Below are 17,596 nucleotides of genomic sequence, written 5' to 3'. Positions count from 1 at the left end.
AATCACCCGGAAAGGCTAACTTTACTGTTTCTGATTAAAAAAATAAGTCTTTAATAATGAATTGTTTCTGATAAATAGAATTATCTGTCAAATTACAACACATAATGAATCAAGCAACAATATAAAATAAAATTGACTTATATCATACAATATAAATCAATGTTTACCCTTATCCAAAGCACATATATGATAGAAGTAAACCTACATTTCTGTCCAAACTGAGTGGGCACCATCCAAAAAAGCCTTGGAAAGCCTTCTGTGCAGTCGGACATCCTTAATTTAACTAGAAATCAATGATCCAGAACAATTATCTTAATCAAGTTAAAGCCGGTGGTAGAATTTAGTGACAGCCTGATCATGATTTATCTGCAATCATAGTTACAGCGGGTGTTGGCTACTAAATATACTCATAAAGCAGGGGCATTATTGTATGGGGTATTTGAAAAAGGCTGCTTATTGAAGCAGAAACAGATTGAACTTTACTTTACACAAATTGATAGGATCGTATGATGCATGGTGCCAGCAGCTCGTGCTGATAGTAATTCTCAAGTCAAATGTGAACAGTTACCATTAGAATGAAACATAGGAGCCAAGGTCATGTGGAATTCTCATTATCAATCAGTGAACCCCAGCCGCTGCTACCACAGAAAGAGCCCGATCTCGCTGGAACTTTGCTAGCTTGGCATACCTGGGAACTCTCCGAGTTTCGCCCGGAGACTCTGGGTGAGGCGTTTCTTCCCCGGGTCTCCGGGTCACTGTGGGTGAACTCCGGGTCGCAGGGGCTGCGTTGCGGCCGCTCCACTCCCCATCCACTTACCAGGGCCTTGAGCGGCACAATCAAAGGAGTGGCAGACTCACTACCTAAATACCACTTGTTAGACCACAGAGCTCTGTGCCTATTTAAAAAATACATTATTTATGATTTGTTTGATTTGTATAGCGCCAACCTATTCCACAGAGCTGTACCTCTCTATTTCACTCCCTTGTGGCCCAGTATACTAGTGTTCTCTCTGAGAGAACCGCGCATGGACTGCATGGAAAGGTGCTATCCATCTCTAGGTGTAACTAATGGCTGTTATCATAATCTGCAGGGTAATCACACTAATTAATGCTTTGATACACAATAGCAGTAAAGGCGACACTCCCATGTACATGAAAGACAAATTTCAAAAGAAATCATAAACTCTCATTAGCTGCTCCTGTAAATCAAAGCGTTACCATGGTGACTTTACTTTGCAGGTAGCTTAACAGTCATGTAATAAAATGCCATAGAATAGATTTACACAGAGACATTTACGCCACTTCCTAAAATACAGCATACCCATGATATTATATGGTGAAAACATATACTCAAACATTATTTATATTTATATATATTATTTAATTTACACTTTTTATTTACACTGTTCATCCCCTGAAGACTAAAAGTTGTCTTCAATGGACGTGACCGGATCTTCAAGAAAACAATTTGGTATATGAGGACTAATATGATGTAAAATGGATTTTATGCTCATCTGCTAAGTAGTTAGAGCTGTGCGAGTTATTAAAGAGGCAGGTAAAAAAGAAAAAGACAACTATTTTCAGTAACTCCTGTGCTCACCTCTATCACTCATTTCAGCCATCACATGCACTTTAATGCTCCACCAAATGCATTTCAAACAGACCATTTGATGTCCCCCCCAATCAGATCCAGTGCAGGCTCTGCTGAATGATGACTGAAGTCTGAGAGCAACTTCCTGCCACTGACTGACAACTTCAAACAGCCAATCAGTGGCAAGAAAAGTCAAATCATGAAGGAAGAATGCATGTTAAAGCATTCATAGAAGGTTATGGTTACTCACATAGTATTTTAATATACATTCTTCTAAAGTAGAGGTTCCAGGGACATTAGGCTGTCTCTTTAAATGATCTTTCTGCCGCTTAAAGCGACATATGCAACTCATATGCACAAAGTCGCGTGGCAAAAGAATTGTCTAGGCGGTCTAAGTACAATGGCGGCAATAATATAGGTAAAAGTTCTTAAACTATATTTATATTAATCATTGAAAGAAAAAATTTACTTTTAATGTAAATGCATTTGAGTCTGTGCTTTAACGTGAAGTACGAACTAACTCGAGTACCGCTGATTTCCATACATTGACTTTCTCACTGATTAGGAAAGCCAGAGAAGTTACTGAAGCAGAAGAAGTACAATGTATCACGGAAACTGAAAAGGTCACTGCATTTTGCATCCCTATTCCAGGGTAAATGTCACCAGCTGTCACGGGGAGACAGCCGTTTGATTAAAGGGGCCACATTTTTGAGCACAGATTTCATTACATGATAATATAAGATGTTGGTTTTCCAAAGTAAAACTCTGAAGCTCACAGATGAAAACAATCTTGAGGAAAGGTGCAAACACCTTAAAGGACTATCTCTGGTGGTCCATACTGTATGCATCATTATTGTTTGTTTAATCAATTTATTGGGTAATATAGTTTCATGTGGCCTGCAATATATATATTTTTTTTATTTAGTAAGTTGAAGCTTCCCCTTGAACTGCAATAAAGATTTATCCTAACCAGATGATCAGAACTAAGCTCAGAAAGCTGCTTAACATTGTAATTAGCAATTACGCTTCATCCTAAGTAGTTGGGTCCTCTAAGCGGCTTAGTGTAGTTTCATGACAGTGACTGAACGAGCATCTAGCAGGTTTATTTATCGCTAAAACACGTATTATCCTATCTGTATTTTGACTATGACTGATTTGGCAGATTTTTATTTCTGCTTACCATCGTTGAGATGGAGCTGTCACTTTACCGCACTTAGTGGCAACACACTACTATTACCCGTGTTAACCAATGATTTATTTAGTTATACATTTGTGTATAAATGTTATTGATCCAGTTATATCAGCCTTGGGTAAAATTTACCTGACAATACTGAGTTCTAGGTGATTGATCTGCCGTTGGTCTTCTTGACTTTGTCGTAAAGTCTCTTCTTGTTCCTTTGGAGTCATCGTACTCAATCCATCCAAAAGCCATTTTTCCCGCAGAGCTTTTTTCTACAAGGTAGAGGTAATTGTAAGAGTAGGTGTGTTATCCTACCTGTCCAACGCCAATATCTTATCTTTGGGCTGATGTCCAACATTGGGACAGTTGTATCATTTGGAATGTCTCCAACGGTATCTCTTCCATAAAGGGAACAAAATGAAAAGGGTGTAAAGGGAGCAGCTCTATGCTCGGACTATTTACCTGGACTAGCCGGAAGTAATGGACACCACCTTGGCATTGTTACCCAAATAATTAAAATGTTTTTTTTATACACTGCTCATAGCTGTGTATAATGATCCTCCTGGAGGCTCCTGCTGCCACCCCTATTCCTTTAATTTATAACCGTCGGCTGTCTTCCAGCGGGTACAGTATAATCTTAAAAGCATGAGTCACGTTTAATGGTACGCTTGTGAAAGCATAAGTGAATATATTGATGTATCTTTTGAGTAGCCATTAAATGGTAATTCATATCTGCAGTTTGCTACAGGGGCTTTGAGCTGCCTTTTCTAAAACACATAGATTGTCTGATGGCTTTTACACTTTGTAAAAGTCCTCCCCCGGCTACAACTATTAGACGTTCTCCACTTGGGAAGCGTTCGCTACTCTTTTCAGCACATTATGCTTAGTGAGACTAGAAAATTATATACAATAGTTCGATGCCAATATTAACTTTGCTTTGTGACATTTTGTTTGTCCTTTTGTTGTGAAGCACGAAACTCTGTATTAATATAAGAACAAGATGGGTTTTCCATATGCCTTTCTCTTTAGCCAGTTATCGGCTTATATTAATAAACTGCAACACCACGCGCCTGACCGTGTAGGACCTACATTTATTGGAGTATAAAAAACAACATACAAAGCATAAAAGGGATAAAAATAGTGTCTCAGGCATAATTGTTGGGGATTCTGGTACACTATATGGCCTTATATTGCTCCCCATGCATTGATTCCCATGTAAAAGCATGATTGAAATTCTCATTAATATTTGAATATACAGTAGACGCCATAAGCGTATGTTCTATGTTACCTTTAAATGATGCACCTTTAATTTCTCTTCTTCAATTCTCAGCCGCTTTTGAGCAATTTCTTCTTGTAACCTTCTCTTGTTCTGTACAGATCAAAAACAAAGTTCTTAGTGGTAAACAGTAATCCTGCTCGATAGATTTCACAACTCACTATTTACTGTTATTGCCTCAAAAGAGTAAACTTGCCACCTTGCACGATGTCATGGCTGATTAAATAATCTAGTCTACTCTAGTCCATAGTTAACTAATCTCAGAGTTTAGTACAAAGCCGATGACTGATGAATTCCCATTATCAATGTGCGCATTCGCTGCAATGGCATAGGTCACCGCTATACTGCATAATGCATACTTTCATCTCACTCCAGCTCCCATTTTATTGAATAAAACACAAAATGCATAAAATAATGCAATAATGTAAGTGACACCAAAGGTATGAAACCAAGGAAACATATGTAACCCTTATTCTAGATATATACTAGGCTGTCGATATATCATGTTCTGTAAAACCAAATGTATACCTGCATATATATATATAAGCTATATAATATCATCTATAATCTATAAAGAATTATAAACACGAAAAGCCTTAAAATAGTGTGACTTATACACGCATAATTAAATGCAAGTTTAGCTTAACAAATAATGTGTAACAAAAAAAAACCTTTTGCTCTCAAGTATTTGTTCCAACATGTACAAGAACACACAAATATAGCATTTAAATGCATTTAATTATGCGTGTTCTTGGTAATTTCATGGTATGAAACATGTATGTATGTAATTATGTCAAGCGAACTATATATCAGCGCTCAATCGAAATGAAGCAATCAGCAAAACCTTCAATAATTAGTAAAGGTTGGAATATTAAGAGTCATAAAGCGATGAGGTAGTAGATTGGCAGCGGTCTGACAATTAGAAGGGTGTATCGCTGATTATAAAACACACACTGCTGCTGGGCAAAGCTAAAAGATTTTACCAAAGCTTTCTCAATTGAGCATGTCATACTATACTGTAATGTCAGCGGGATTCACAGACCTCGTATTAAGAAACGGAGCTGTTTGTTAGCGTTCATAAGTGCACTTAAAGACAGACAGCCTCAGAAGACGTCTCATCACAAAACCGGAAGGTCATAAAGCACTTGACGGCATCTCATCAGAGTATCTCATCAGAGTATATTAAGAAGCATTAAGGCAAAGTTTCATTGATATACAATTCTAAGGTTACAAACAGGAACTGCCCATGGAAGCCACCTGACACCCCACCAAAAGTGTGGCCAGAGACGTACCCACAACTGCCAAACCTATCACTTCTAAATGGAGGCCAGGGGTCAATGACTTGTCAGATAAAGGGTTAAATATAGACGAAGGCATCTGACCAAACATACTTTGCATGTAGGGCCTAGTAAGTGGCAATTCAAGTTGATGCTGGCAGCACAGCTGTTCCAAACTATGCCAAAGCCAACAAGGCAATTTCCCAGAGTCTCCTTTGGAAAACGTGACTGATGTCAGTGGAGAATGTGATGCTATACTTGCAAATTGCTGCAGGAGTGTCTATGACAAACCCATGGCAACCGGTTTTGTTGTACATACAACTTGATGTTACTCAGGCATACATATTTTAATTGCGGGAGTCTGCAGACAGGAACAAAGGGCCGAATTTACTCTCCTGTCTGGAATTACTAAACAGGAGGACATCTGAGCTCAAATATCATCACATCAGAACAATATATTTCTTCTCTAAGTTCCTGTTGGAATCTGCCCAACCTCCCTGACATCCTAGGATCCTAAAAAAATCAGGATTTAAGATGCGGGTATAGTCCACTCAGTCCTTCTTAGAGCAAGATGTTAATTACTTCCATTAATTAATGGAGAGACCTGCCATATCGCTGACCTAAATGACTGTCTGAGCTGGCCGGGGGTGCTGTAACCATGTGCTCAAACATAGAAGCAAGCTAGAACCTGTAGGAAGGTGTGCTGGAGATTGGGTCCATCTATGGTGCCAGAAACAGTGGAGCTAAACCAAACTGGGAGATGAGAGCAAAGTAGGGAAAAGGGGTAAAAAAGGATATCTGTTATATTTTGCCTGTCTTTGTAAATATCTTACAGAGGCTCGTATGCTCCAACTTTAAAATAATCTTTAGCCCTTAATGTCAGGCACTCTAGTAACATATTGCAAGAAACTAACAATTGCCTCAGGGTAAGGTCTGCTGGGAAATCTGAAGATCCCTCGCCATTGCTTCCATGATTTACTCCGGTGTACAGAAGACTAGCAGTACAGATATTTAAAGGCCTTTGGCCCGTAAAGTTCCTTTTGTGTGGTCTTCAGTAACTGCACAATGGATGCTTCTGACCAATTTATTGTTCACACATAGCACAATGTTGCAGACATCAAAATAACCAGCTGGCCTGGCACTTGCGACGTTAAGCCTCTGAAATTGATGACATCAATCTTGTCAAAGGAAGTGATGTCATTTTGTTATTTTTAAACATGATACAACTTTTCCCATCTTTAATTTCAGCACTCAAACAAGCCACGGCGCCGACTTACCTACTTTATGGCTGAAGATTGGATAATTGCTTGGCACTCTCAGCTGTTTTAGTAATACACCTTTCCTGTTTATGAGGTAGGGCAGCCTTTATATATCCTGCTGCTGCTGCTATTGTAATAACAACCAACATCCTTATTAAGAAATTGAGAGTGATGGTAGTTGAGAAAGCCAAATAAAGTTGGCGCACCACAGGCTATGCAACCCCAACTCATTTTCTAACTCCAATAACAAATGAAACCCTGATCTTATGTGCATGCAGTAAGTTGCATTGGAGTCCATGCAAAAAGCACCCCAATATACATCTAACATAAAAAGAGGGCTAAAGTGGTCCTATAATGAGAAGAGGCCTGAAGGTTTTTTGAATGCATTAAGCAATAACCATTTTGGGAAAAAATGCAACCCAAGTAATACCAAGTGGGTATTTTTGGAAACGAAGACACCCAAATAATACCAAGTGTCTACATTTGCATAAATATCCATGAGTCTAGTTGTACTTGGTGACACGTTTTAAGTAGATCAGAACAAAGACTCTTTATCTATTAAGTAGCAAGTACTTGTATACGTCATGTACATTGCCGGTGCTCTGTGCTACTTGAATGTACCGGTTATATCTACTGCATTTTTCCACGGCTGAGACAACGATCTACACTCATCACACCAGGGAGGGATTTTCGGATTTATCTTACTATGGATACTCCATTTGCAGGGGGCTATAATTACCATCATGCCCAGCCAGCCACAAGACTATGTTCATAGCATCTGGACTGCCATAGGCTATCTCTACACTCAAAGAGTTAATAAAAAAACATACAGCAAGCGCAAAATGGACCATAGCCACCCCATTAAATGCTCTTTATTCCAGTCTGTGCCTGTCCTAATGGTATGATAGAATGCTTAGATATAATTGGCTAAAACTCTCCTGGGAATATGTATTTCTTATAATTTATTAATGAGATTAAACACATTTAACCCTTTCCTTACATATCCCTCTTATGCCAAAGGTGTTAATAATAGACATATAAACCTTCAATTGCCTAATTTAATAGTGCAAGCCAGGGCAATTATTGTTCTTGTTAAAAGACAAAAAAAAGTCACAGGTTTCTATGGAAACATCCAGGAGAATGTATTTATCGCATGAAAAACAGCAGCGAGACCAGTACAAGGGGATCTTTGCACTAATTTTGCTTCTGTTTTGCACCAAATGCATTAAGCAAGCACCCACATTAGTATGATTAGATGAAACAAATACCGGTTTACCTTCATAAAGACGGCCTGAGTGCTTTAGTAGAACTATGCAGTTTAAATGCCCATCTCACATCTGTTTCAGGCGGTAGTAACTCTGCATTGGTACGTTAAACTTTTCTATACCACTAACTGGACCTGCTGATGTACAAAGAGATCTGATCCCCTATAAATAGTGTGTTAATTCTTATGTTTACGTAGGAAATTCAACTTGACATTAAAGCGTGCCTGGACACTTGATAAATAATGCTAAATAATACCACCTTTATCACCATGGATGAGCAATGGCTTTTCAGCAGGTAGGAGAAAGCTTCAAGCAACGGATTGTAATCAATGCAAATAAGAGAGCATTGAAAATCTAACGTTGTGACATATTTTAGAACATCACTATTGCATTTGGTACACAAAGAATGGTTTTCTCTCCTTCCAACTGAGTATCTGGGGATTTAAAAGACTATTTTTGTGCTGGCCGATATCTGTCCTAATTGCAGGTCAAGAGATTGACCTAATGTCCTTGAAATAAACACATTCGTTATGTAGCCTTCAACACCTCTGCTTGGTACATTTTTTTCTGCACATCCACCTGATCTCTTGTAAGATCTTTCAGCTTCTACGGTGTCCTCTTATAACAAATATGTGTACCGTTCAATGAGCTACAAATGCAAAATATATGGCGGAAAATTTAAATGATTTACGTCCATGCACTCAAAACGCAATCAATGAACTAGATGAAGAATTGTAGTAATAAACAGGAATACTCACGGTAATGGCTTGCAGTCTCTCCTTAAGTAACTCAGCCTCTTCCATCCTGAAAAGTTATATGGAAAAATACATTCAGAGCGAGACAATAGAAGGATAAATAGCCACAATATGTGGAGAAAGAGCCACGACACTGAGACCAGGAAAGTTGCTGCAGGTCCTGAGCCCTAAGCAACTGTGGAAAGGAGTGGAGAGTTTGTCAATGGGCTGAGACAAGTCAACGGATCAGCCCAGACAGGCACATGTAACGAGGGTGTGATCTACAGGCAGCCAGAAAGCCAGCATCACTGACAAGTTTCAGCGGCAGAGCACAAGCTTTGATACTGTAACAGGCTGCCGGCTCTCTGTTGCTAAGTGTCCTTGTATCATATTACTTTGTGCTGTTTTAGACGATGATAATACACTAAAGAAAACAAATAGAACAATGGTAAGGAATTAGGTAAAGAAATCTAAAGCAGCACACGTTGTTGATCAATGAATCATATTTGTATTTAAATCATTCAAAATCCTTGGCTTTTAGAGTCAATGAATTTGTCGAGCTGAGTATATACCGTATTACCATCCTGCACGTTTATGCTTAAGGAAAAGGAACATTGGGATTTATTCACTAAAACAGGGAGCGGTATTTTATTGTCTAACCCAATTAATTATAAATTAACCAGTCTCGTTAGGCTGTTTTTGCTTGAAAAAGTTAACGGCTTAGTTGGCTATAAATAATGCATAATCACTTGAAGTGGGATGATTTTTTCCACCACTCAATAGTGAATAAATGCATGTTCATGGGTATCAGAGAGGTTTGAGCCACATCAAAGATAAATTAAGAACTCTTGGGATAACCTGTGCTGTCTCAGGACCCATGATTGAGTTTTTCAGGGTGGGTTCACTTGAGTAAAGTGGGGTAAAATCTTGACGGATGCAACTGCGCTCATTCTAGATTCTTGAACCAGTCTGATTTTATACAGCCATGATTCTGTTTTGTGTACAGCAAGAACAGTGGCGGTGCCTCCGCAAACAAAACGTGATGGGTTAGAAACAAAATTGTATTAAGCACGGTTGCCACAACGGCCTTTGCCAGAATGTACCTAAAATTCCAAGTATGCGGGGTTCATATCTCAGATATTAGAGATTAAGTGCTGGTCAGTAACACCAGTCATACTAAAACTGATGTTGCTTCTTCTGAGATTTGACTTAAACCCAATCTAAAAAGGCATAGGTTTAGGTTTCTGACTTCCATGCTAGGCCACCCAGCGTGGGTCTGCACAGGGTCTCAGAGGACCTATAATGATGTTACGCGACACTTTAAATACAACTCTATAATGAATAATGAAAATATCAAGCTACAGTTGGGAAATATTTTGCCCCAAGCACCATGTTCCATGTAGATAATACATTCTTCCAATTTCAGTAGTTGTATTTTCCAGAACCCACAAAGATACTGCTAAGATCAGTAATAGTTAGCATTAATGTACGTAACCATGTTCACTTTATTGAATGCCCATGGTTGATGTGAGAATTACTTGTCTAACGCTTTTAATCACTGTCCATTTTCAAGAAAATTACTGTTTTCTGCAGAAATAATGATAATTGTTTTGTATTTCTTCACATGTTCCTACTTGATGATTGAGAAACAGAGAGGACAGCTGAGCCATAAAATCCTAAAGGGATTATATGAAATTATTGAAGTCAGTCATCGGTTATTCACAGTCCCAAATGAAGACTGCTGGATTACTCTGGAGTCTTCCTGTATGCTTTATAAACGCATGATGGCATGATGGCAAAAATGTAACACCCCAATATAAACTTTAACAGCTTAATTACAGAAATCAAACAGAAGTGTGACAACGTTTCAACGAAATGTCCATCTACAATGTTTGCGTTAGCCCTCTAATGATTGCCCATAGTGCCCTTTCCAATCCTCCATACATTTACATTATTATTTTCTTTTTTTTAATTATTCTCTACTGTATCAGTTATGTAGAATCCATTCATATAAAGCCCATAACCATAGGGCCAACACGGGTGCATCAATACTCTATTTATAATGTTGCCCAGTTTAGGTCTATGTGAATTCATCTAACACATTCCCTACCGTTCTGAATTTCTTCTATTGGCTAATATGATTAAAATAATAATAATAATGAAAGAACAATAATGTTTTCCTTTGTTAATATAGAAACCTTCTATTCTGATTTTGCTAATATTTGTTAAACAAATCTAAAAAACAGATAGGCCATGATGCCTAGAACTTATTTCCATCCATGGACCAAATGTAAGAATTATCTGTAAGATCCATAAATGAGCCATTACATTTTCAGCTGCTCTTAATCTCAGTTGTAGACGTTGCATATGTCTTTTAACTGTAAAGCAGTAATATGTTAACTATTAGTGAGCCAGATGGTTTTCATCTTTCAGTACATATTTACAGCATTGTATAATGTGTTACAGGGCAGAATTCACAGTATCGTTCCCCATGGTTATGTAGAAGGTATGTTAATCCCGTTATGATCTGGATTTACGTAATCGAGAATGAAACACACCAGCTGTCATGTAAACTGCCTTTAATACCGCTCTGCCACTGACCAGGCAGAAACCAAGATCACACACGGAACACGTGTTCGGATGCCAGACTCCAAGCAGCTGCTTTTGTGTCTGCAAGAGGCATAAACAGGATCTCCAAATGATCTGGACATTACACACTTGAAACTGAATTCTACTAGAGGTCTATAGTTAAGAAGTCCTTTGTATGAAAGTCATATGCTGGACCTGTAACGTTAATAGCAATTCACAGCCAAAGGTTGCTCCACATATGTTTACCCCACATATGTTTACCCTATTGAAAAAAAGATCCATGATATTTTCTTTTGTTGTCACATTTTTTGTCAAATGGGCCAATGTTTTTATTATGTTTCCTGTGCTTAAGATTGTTTGCACCTGCAAACAAATACCCCAAAATATGGGGTCAGCTACCCCTACGTATTTCGCAAATGCAATTTCCTGTAATTATTTGAGCAAATGGCAACATGCAAAATGTTGTTTCCAGGCCTGAAATACTTTTTAGTTTTTTTTTTATAAACTAGTCTTTTTGGCGATGGTCTCATAGCCGTGTTGTGTGTGTTTTTTGACCTTGTGGCTCTAATTTAAAAAAAAATCCAAATTGCAGCGGAGCGGGTGTCTGTACCTGGATGCTCAGGTGTTTCACCCAGCTAATTGTTTGATCTCTGTATGAATGTATTCTGTCTGTATGTGACCATACATTTTGGGAACAGAAGCTGTTTTGTCATCTGTGAACGCTCTGGATTTTATTCATTCCAATGTCTCAAGGTGAATTGACAGATTTTCAAGGTCACAGTCTAGCGCTGACTCCCTCACATTCTATGTTCATTCTCACAACTTTATAAGTGTTTAAATCCCTGCTTGAACACAGTTGACGGTTTACCGTATCTTTAAAGAAAGTGCCATATGCTGATTAGCAACTGATTAGGGCCGGTCTCTGAATGGACTTCTAGGCGGCTATTTTATCAACTACCTCCATGGTTATTAGAAGAGCAATGTAGTTTATTTGAATATGGTAGTAGAAGTATTATTAAACACTCATCTACAGACACCAGACAAGCCAAGTTTTTCTCTCAGATATCTCATGGTGCTGCCACAACCACAAGGGATTCTGGGTAGGCACATGCAAATAAGGTCAACAATAATCACCTTTTGCCTCTATATCCACTTTATACATGGATCCCTTGAAAGTAATTGCCCGCTGTACAAGACAGCCTTTAGACAAAACTCGGATTAGAGGTGCAATAGCCAGATCAACACTCATGGACGGCTGTTTCATCCTTGATGGGACTCGTCAGCATGAGGTTGTGATACTGGCTTAATACTTGGGGCTTTGTGATTTTAGTCCGCTGTAGTCTGATGCCTCATTGAGAAGTTCTCAGGTGTGGAAATTCCCCTGTGACTGGCTGTTGGTTACATTATAGAAATTATAGAAATCTCCACCAACTATCTAAATTTGTAGAAAACAATCCATAATTACCTAAACTACCAAAGAAATCAGAGACATATGTATATGCGTGTTAATATAAATATCTTCTACATTAAGATTCCTTTCTGGAAAACAATTCACTTATATAATTGCAAAAATTCAGTCAATTTATCATTACAATTCACGTTCCGGAACAAGGTCAATAATTGTATCATCATTTCAACACCTAGATTTATGGATTTTCTCATGTTTGTGAATTATTATGAATCATCCTCATATTTCTTCTTAAACCTTATGTGACTATGATATTTCGGAGTGAATAGTATATCTGGCTGTATAATAAATCATTTTATCTTACTTAAAGCAAATATTTTTTGTGCGAGAGCCAGTTACGTATTTTCGTGACAGAATATAATGCTGCGGCTATGAGATTATCATGATATTCAACAGGAGAAGTTCCATTGTAATTTTTTAAGTTATTGCTACTTAGTAAAAATGCTTTAAAGACATTGCATAGATTTTTTAAAATAAAATGTTGGTTTTACAGCCGTATAGTTCATATATTGATTGATCTATACGTACAACTCATTGGCATTGTGGTAGACAACGGAAAGGCCACCTGACAGATGGCATTCTATGAGGAAATAGACTTCAGAAATATTAAAACATTAAGCATGTGTGGGTGTGCGTAGGGGTGAAAAACCAAGGGGTGAATGTGGAGCTGTACCTCTGTATACCATGATTTTACTTATGCAGAGATGTGTTTATTTCATGGGATATTCAATACATTTAATAATGGTCTGTCAACAAATAACCATGGAGATAAGGCTCTGTGTTTCCGCTCAGCAATCATTGCAACTAGGGCCTGGTTCAGATATGAGTTGTCAAAAAACGAGATATTGTACATTTAGTAAAGTTTTACACAAGGGACAATGTTTCTTAAGTGTGAAAGTGTGGTTGTGTCATATTATTTGGAGTGCCATATCATGTTCCGTCTTTATTGTGAAATATTATATTTAAATACTTCAATTAGTCATAAGGACATGTCAAGTGTTTTCTTAAGAAAGAATTCCTCTTGTACACCTTCACAACATTGGTTTGGAATGAGGTAATTGGCCCTGGAGGATTTCTCATCAGGGTAACCTGGCAATTGCTTCAAGCTAACCTAGAACCTGTTACACATATATATAAATTAAAGGGAAAGCACTATATTGGTTTGTCTTTACCAATTTGAATTTGTTAGGGCCAATGTAAACTGTCTATCTATCTATCTATCTATCTATCTATCTATCTATCTATCTATCTATCTATCTATCTATCCATTACATCTGTACACTGTAACAAATGACTAACCCCATAGCTGCGGCCTACACTGGAAAAGATACAATAATTAGAACACAGTAAGTCTTAGCCTGAAAGATGCTTGTAACAATGTCTATTCATAGTCTTGTGTTTTTTTTTACCGGTTTTAAGACATTGCAATAAATGCTTAATAACCGCCTTTGCCCAAAATGCTAGGTTTTCCGCTAAGACCTGTCTCTGGACCTAATTATCTTATGTTTTCCGGTACAGCCCAGAACTCTGGAGTTTACGCAATCTGCCCAGTAAATCAATTTTTTTTCTGAAATGCATCTTAGTCATCTACTTTATGGTACATTTTAACCCCTTAAGGACAATGGTCGGTCCCTAAACCCATTGAAAACAATGCATTTTGAGCCTGTACATGTACGGGCTTTGTCATTAAGAGGTTAAAATTAAATACCCCAAAGGAACCTTTGCAATCATTTTAAACCTATATTGACCATTTGGCATTCATTTTTGAAGTACATTTTATGTGTCATTTCAAGCTTGGAATTCTCATATCAGACTTTGTTGTCGCAGACAGAATTTACACAATAATCACTTAGAATTAATGTGGATTTGGGAAAAAGCCAGTTCTGACCTTGTTCCTTATACCCCTCCTCACGCATATCCTGCCATTCTTCTATTATAAATAGCACGCGATTTCTATGTTTTTATTGTGCTGATTTCACTATTGTTCTGTTAATGAAAAGTGACATATTTGTCAGTGTTCAGCACATTCGTGTTCTTAAAGGGGAACTTCCAACAAAACTATATTACATTACTAGTATCATATAAAAATAGTCTTTCAAAAGTATTTTGCTTACAATGTCTTTGAATAATATAGTGTTTTTAGACAACTGCATGTTAGTCATGGTACCTGTTCTGTCTCTGTTACCATAGACTACTGGACAAACAACTACTTTGTGGTAAACTATAGAAGGTCTCAGTCTTAATCATCCAGCCTGACCCCCTGACAAATGAATGTATATAAATGAAAAGATTTTATTGTACAAGCTGGACTTCATTAATATTATTATAAAGAATCAACTCAGTGTGGTGTTTGAGCAGGGAAACCCACACAAAATATCACATGGCTGTCTTTATTGAACACCCATTAAATATTCACAGTGATGGCGGAAAATGTAAGTGAACCCTTTGGCATTACCTGGTTACCCTACTGCACTGTGTTCTAAAATTTATTTCCCTACCCGTTGATCTGTAGATAACACAAAAATAACAGGCAATGAGGCTTGTGTCAAATTAATTGATAGGTCCGGTGAAGGCTAATATTTATACCAAATATATCACCAAATATTGCATTGAGAGGAGATGATTTTCATTACATTCAATTATTCATTATATTTTTCCCTTTGCTTAGTGTCCTTAAGTTGATTTCTCTTTTTGATGGTGCATCAACATAATTAAAGATAAGCACCACTTTTATATCACGTATCAAAGGGCTATCCAATGCCATGGCCTATTCATAAAATCTCACGCAGCCTTTCTGATCCTGATGACAGCTGTTAATGCCAGTCAGGAACATTCTTTATGTTGCATACGTGAAGACATATAGGCTGGCCTGCTAATTTAGCCATTTTTCTTTTGTTGTGTCAAGGGTGCCACCAATTCTGGAGAAAAATACTACTTAGCTAATGCTTCCAAAAGTTGAATATTATTCTCACTTTACCATCATCCTGGCCATAACAGAAGAATGCTATGTTTGGATCTAGGGTGAGATATTCCATATGGTAGACTTGATATTTACCTATTTCTACTAGGGAGTTAGACTATAAAAACAATAGATGTCATCATCCATTTGTTTTAAGAAATAAATTTCATAGTAAAAAATATACGCATTGAAAATACTATGATGTTTGTTGAATGCAGGCACAATATTTACACCCGGTGCTACGGCCTGACACCAAAAAGTGCAACTTGAAGCAATATTTCAATGATCTCAATATTTAAGGAGGCTGAAGATGTATTGTTTAAGGATTGTGGGCAAAATCACAAGGATGAGTTTAGCTGGATAGTACAGCCTCTTTTTCCTTTTCGGAAGAAAGTTGCTAAACACATTCATTCCTATGATGTCATACTGTAAAATCTCACATATAATATTTCCCAATTTCAGCACACTTAGAGGATGACTAGCATAGTGTGATAAAACCTATTACATTTCAAGTTAACAGGGCCTAGTAAAGCTCCATGCCCATGTCTCTTTAATAGGCCCCCTTGTATTGTATCTGTCTGCCTACTTTCTACAGAGTGCCCGTCCACTTTATTGTTTACAAAACATGGCCGTCCATTTTGTTTTACAATATGATGTCACCGTCACAAAAGAATAGGAAACACTTGGTGCCACGCAATTATCAGCTGTAGACACATAAATGCTTTCATCCAGGGCTGCTATTAAATATGATTCCTATTGAATTTGTTTATTGCACACAGGTGTGTATTATACCTGAAACCTTATGATATGTGAAAATATGTATACTGTGCAGACTATTTTATATACTTGGCTAAACAATTATGCATAAAACTGTGTTATGGGTTGCACATATAGTCATTGTGACATGTTTCCACCAATAATTATTTGCTTTGGTATTTGACACTGATTTTTCTTGCGGTATATAGTTCAGCTGCTGCAACAAATGACCCTAAGAATAGAACCAAGTGCTTTTTGGCCAACTGTGTGTGGGGGGGTGATTAGTGAATTCCTTAAAATATCACGACATCAGCGGGGTATTGTAAAATGCAAACTATTTACAGTCGACTGAATAAACATTTTCCTGTAGAAAATTTTTCCAAGTGAACACAAAGGGGGCTGATAAAATCAGATTTTATAAAAAAGTGCCCCATGATTCCAAAGGTCCACATCAGAAAGCAGTAGGGTAGAGGAACTAATCTGACCTACATCTGATATGCTGGGAGATACCTAGGGGCAAATCTGTTTAGAATCCACACCATAGAGCTTGCACTCTCTTCTTTATGTGGCCTTTCTAGCGTATGTCTGCCAAGGAGCCTGTTCATTTTGGAGATGGTCCAGGCAGTAGCTGTGGGGTATTACGAAAGTTGCAAGAAGGCATGTATGCTCTCCATCTGAACATGATACATGCCTTGGTGCATAAGGTTGACAGAAGGTCTGGCTGCTTGTGTGACTAGTGTTGGGGCTTCTGCCAACAAATGTGACATCACAAAAGCGATGAAACAGTAGAAAGAACTGCATGGAGGAAAACTCTAAAAATGGCAGATATGAAAGAGATATTTCTCAGAGGCTACATACTGATGAACTCCACCTGATATACCTGCCTCATCTGCTGGACATAGCAGCACTGTTAATTACGGCAAGACGTAGTACTCAAGTTCAACCTTGCTTTGCTTCAACATTAGTTTCTCCATAGGAAGGAAAGATTCTAGTGTAAAGTCAAAAGGTCAGCTTGCCACCAAAGCAATGGATGGAAAAAAGCACCTTACAGTTGAAAGCTACAGAAACAAGACCACTTCTCAAACTTTGCACTAATCTCACTTTTTATAAACAGCATCTAGTCACACGATGGGTTTATTTGCTAAAGGGAAAGTTGACAGGAGAGTTTGAGGGACAGTTGTACTTCAGATCCTTGACTTCACTATACATTATGAAGGTCCAACTCCATTGAGCTTCTGCAGC

At 37.8% G+C, this 17,596-nt stretch overlaps 1 protein-coding gene across 2 annotated transcripts in view; it reads right to left on the bottom strand.

The window, feature by feature from the left end:
* Window positions 1-17,596, bottom strand: part of PALMD (palmdelphin) — a 34,826-nt gene that overhangs the window by 7,363 nt on the left and 9,867 nt on the right. For both annotated transcript variants that reach the window (XM_053468957.1, XM_053468956.1), the window contains exons 2-4: window positions 8,607-8,652; window positions 4,060-4,140; window positions 2,913-3,043 (exon numbers count right to left, since the gene is read on the bottom strand). In XM_053468957.1, the coding sequence (XP_053324932.1) occupies window positions 2,913-3,043; window positions 4,060-4,140; window positions 8,607-8,651 (257 nt within the window). In that variant the 5' untranslated portion in view covers window position 8,652. The remainder of the gene's footprint in view (window positions 1-2,912; window positions 3,044-4,059; window positions 4,141-8,606; window positions 8,653-17,596) is intronic.

The sequence above is a fragment of the Spea bombifrons genome, chromosome 6, assembly GCF_027358695.1.
Source record: "Spea bombifrons isolate aSpeBom1 chromosome 6, aSpeBom1.2.pri, whole genome shotgun sequence".
In the NCBI taxonomy this organism is placed as follows: Eukaryota; Metazoa; Chordata; class Amphibia; order Anura; family Pelobatidae; genus Spea; species Spea bombifrons.
The sequence above is the reverse complement of the archived record's forward strand: the minus strand, read 5'-3'. Positions and strand labels throughout refer to the sequence as shown.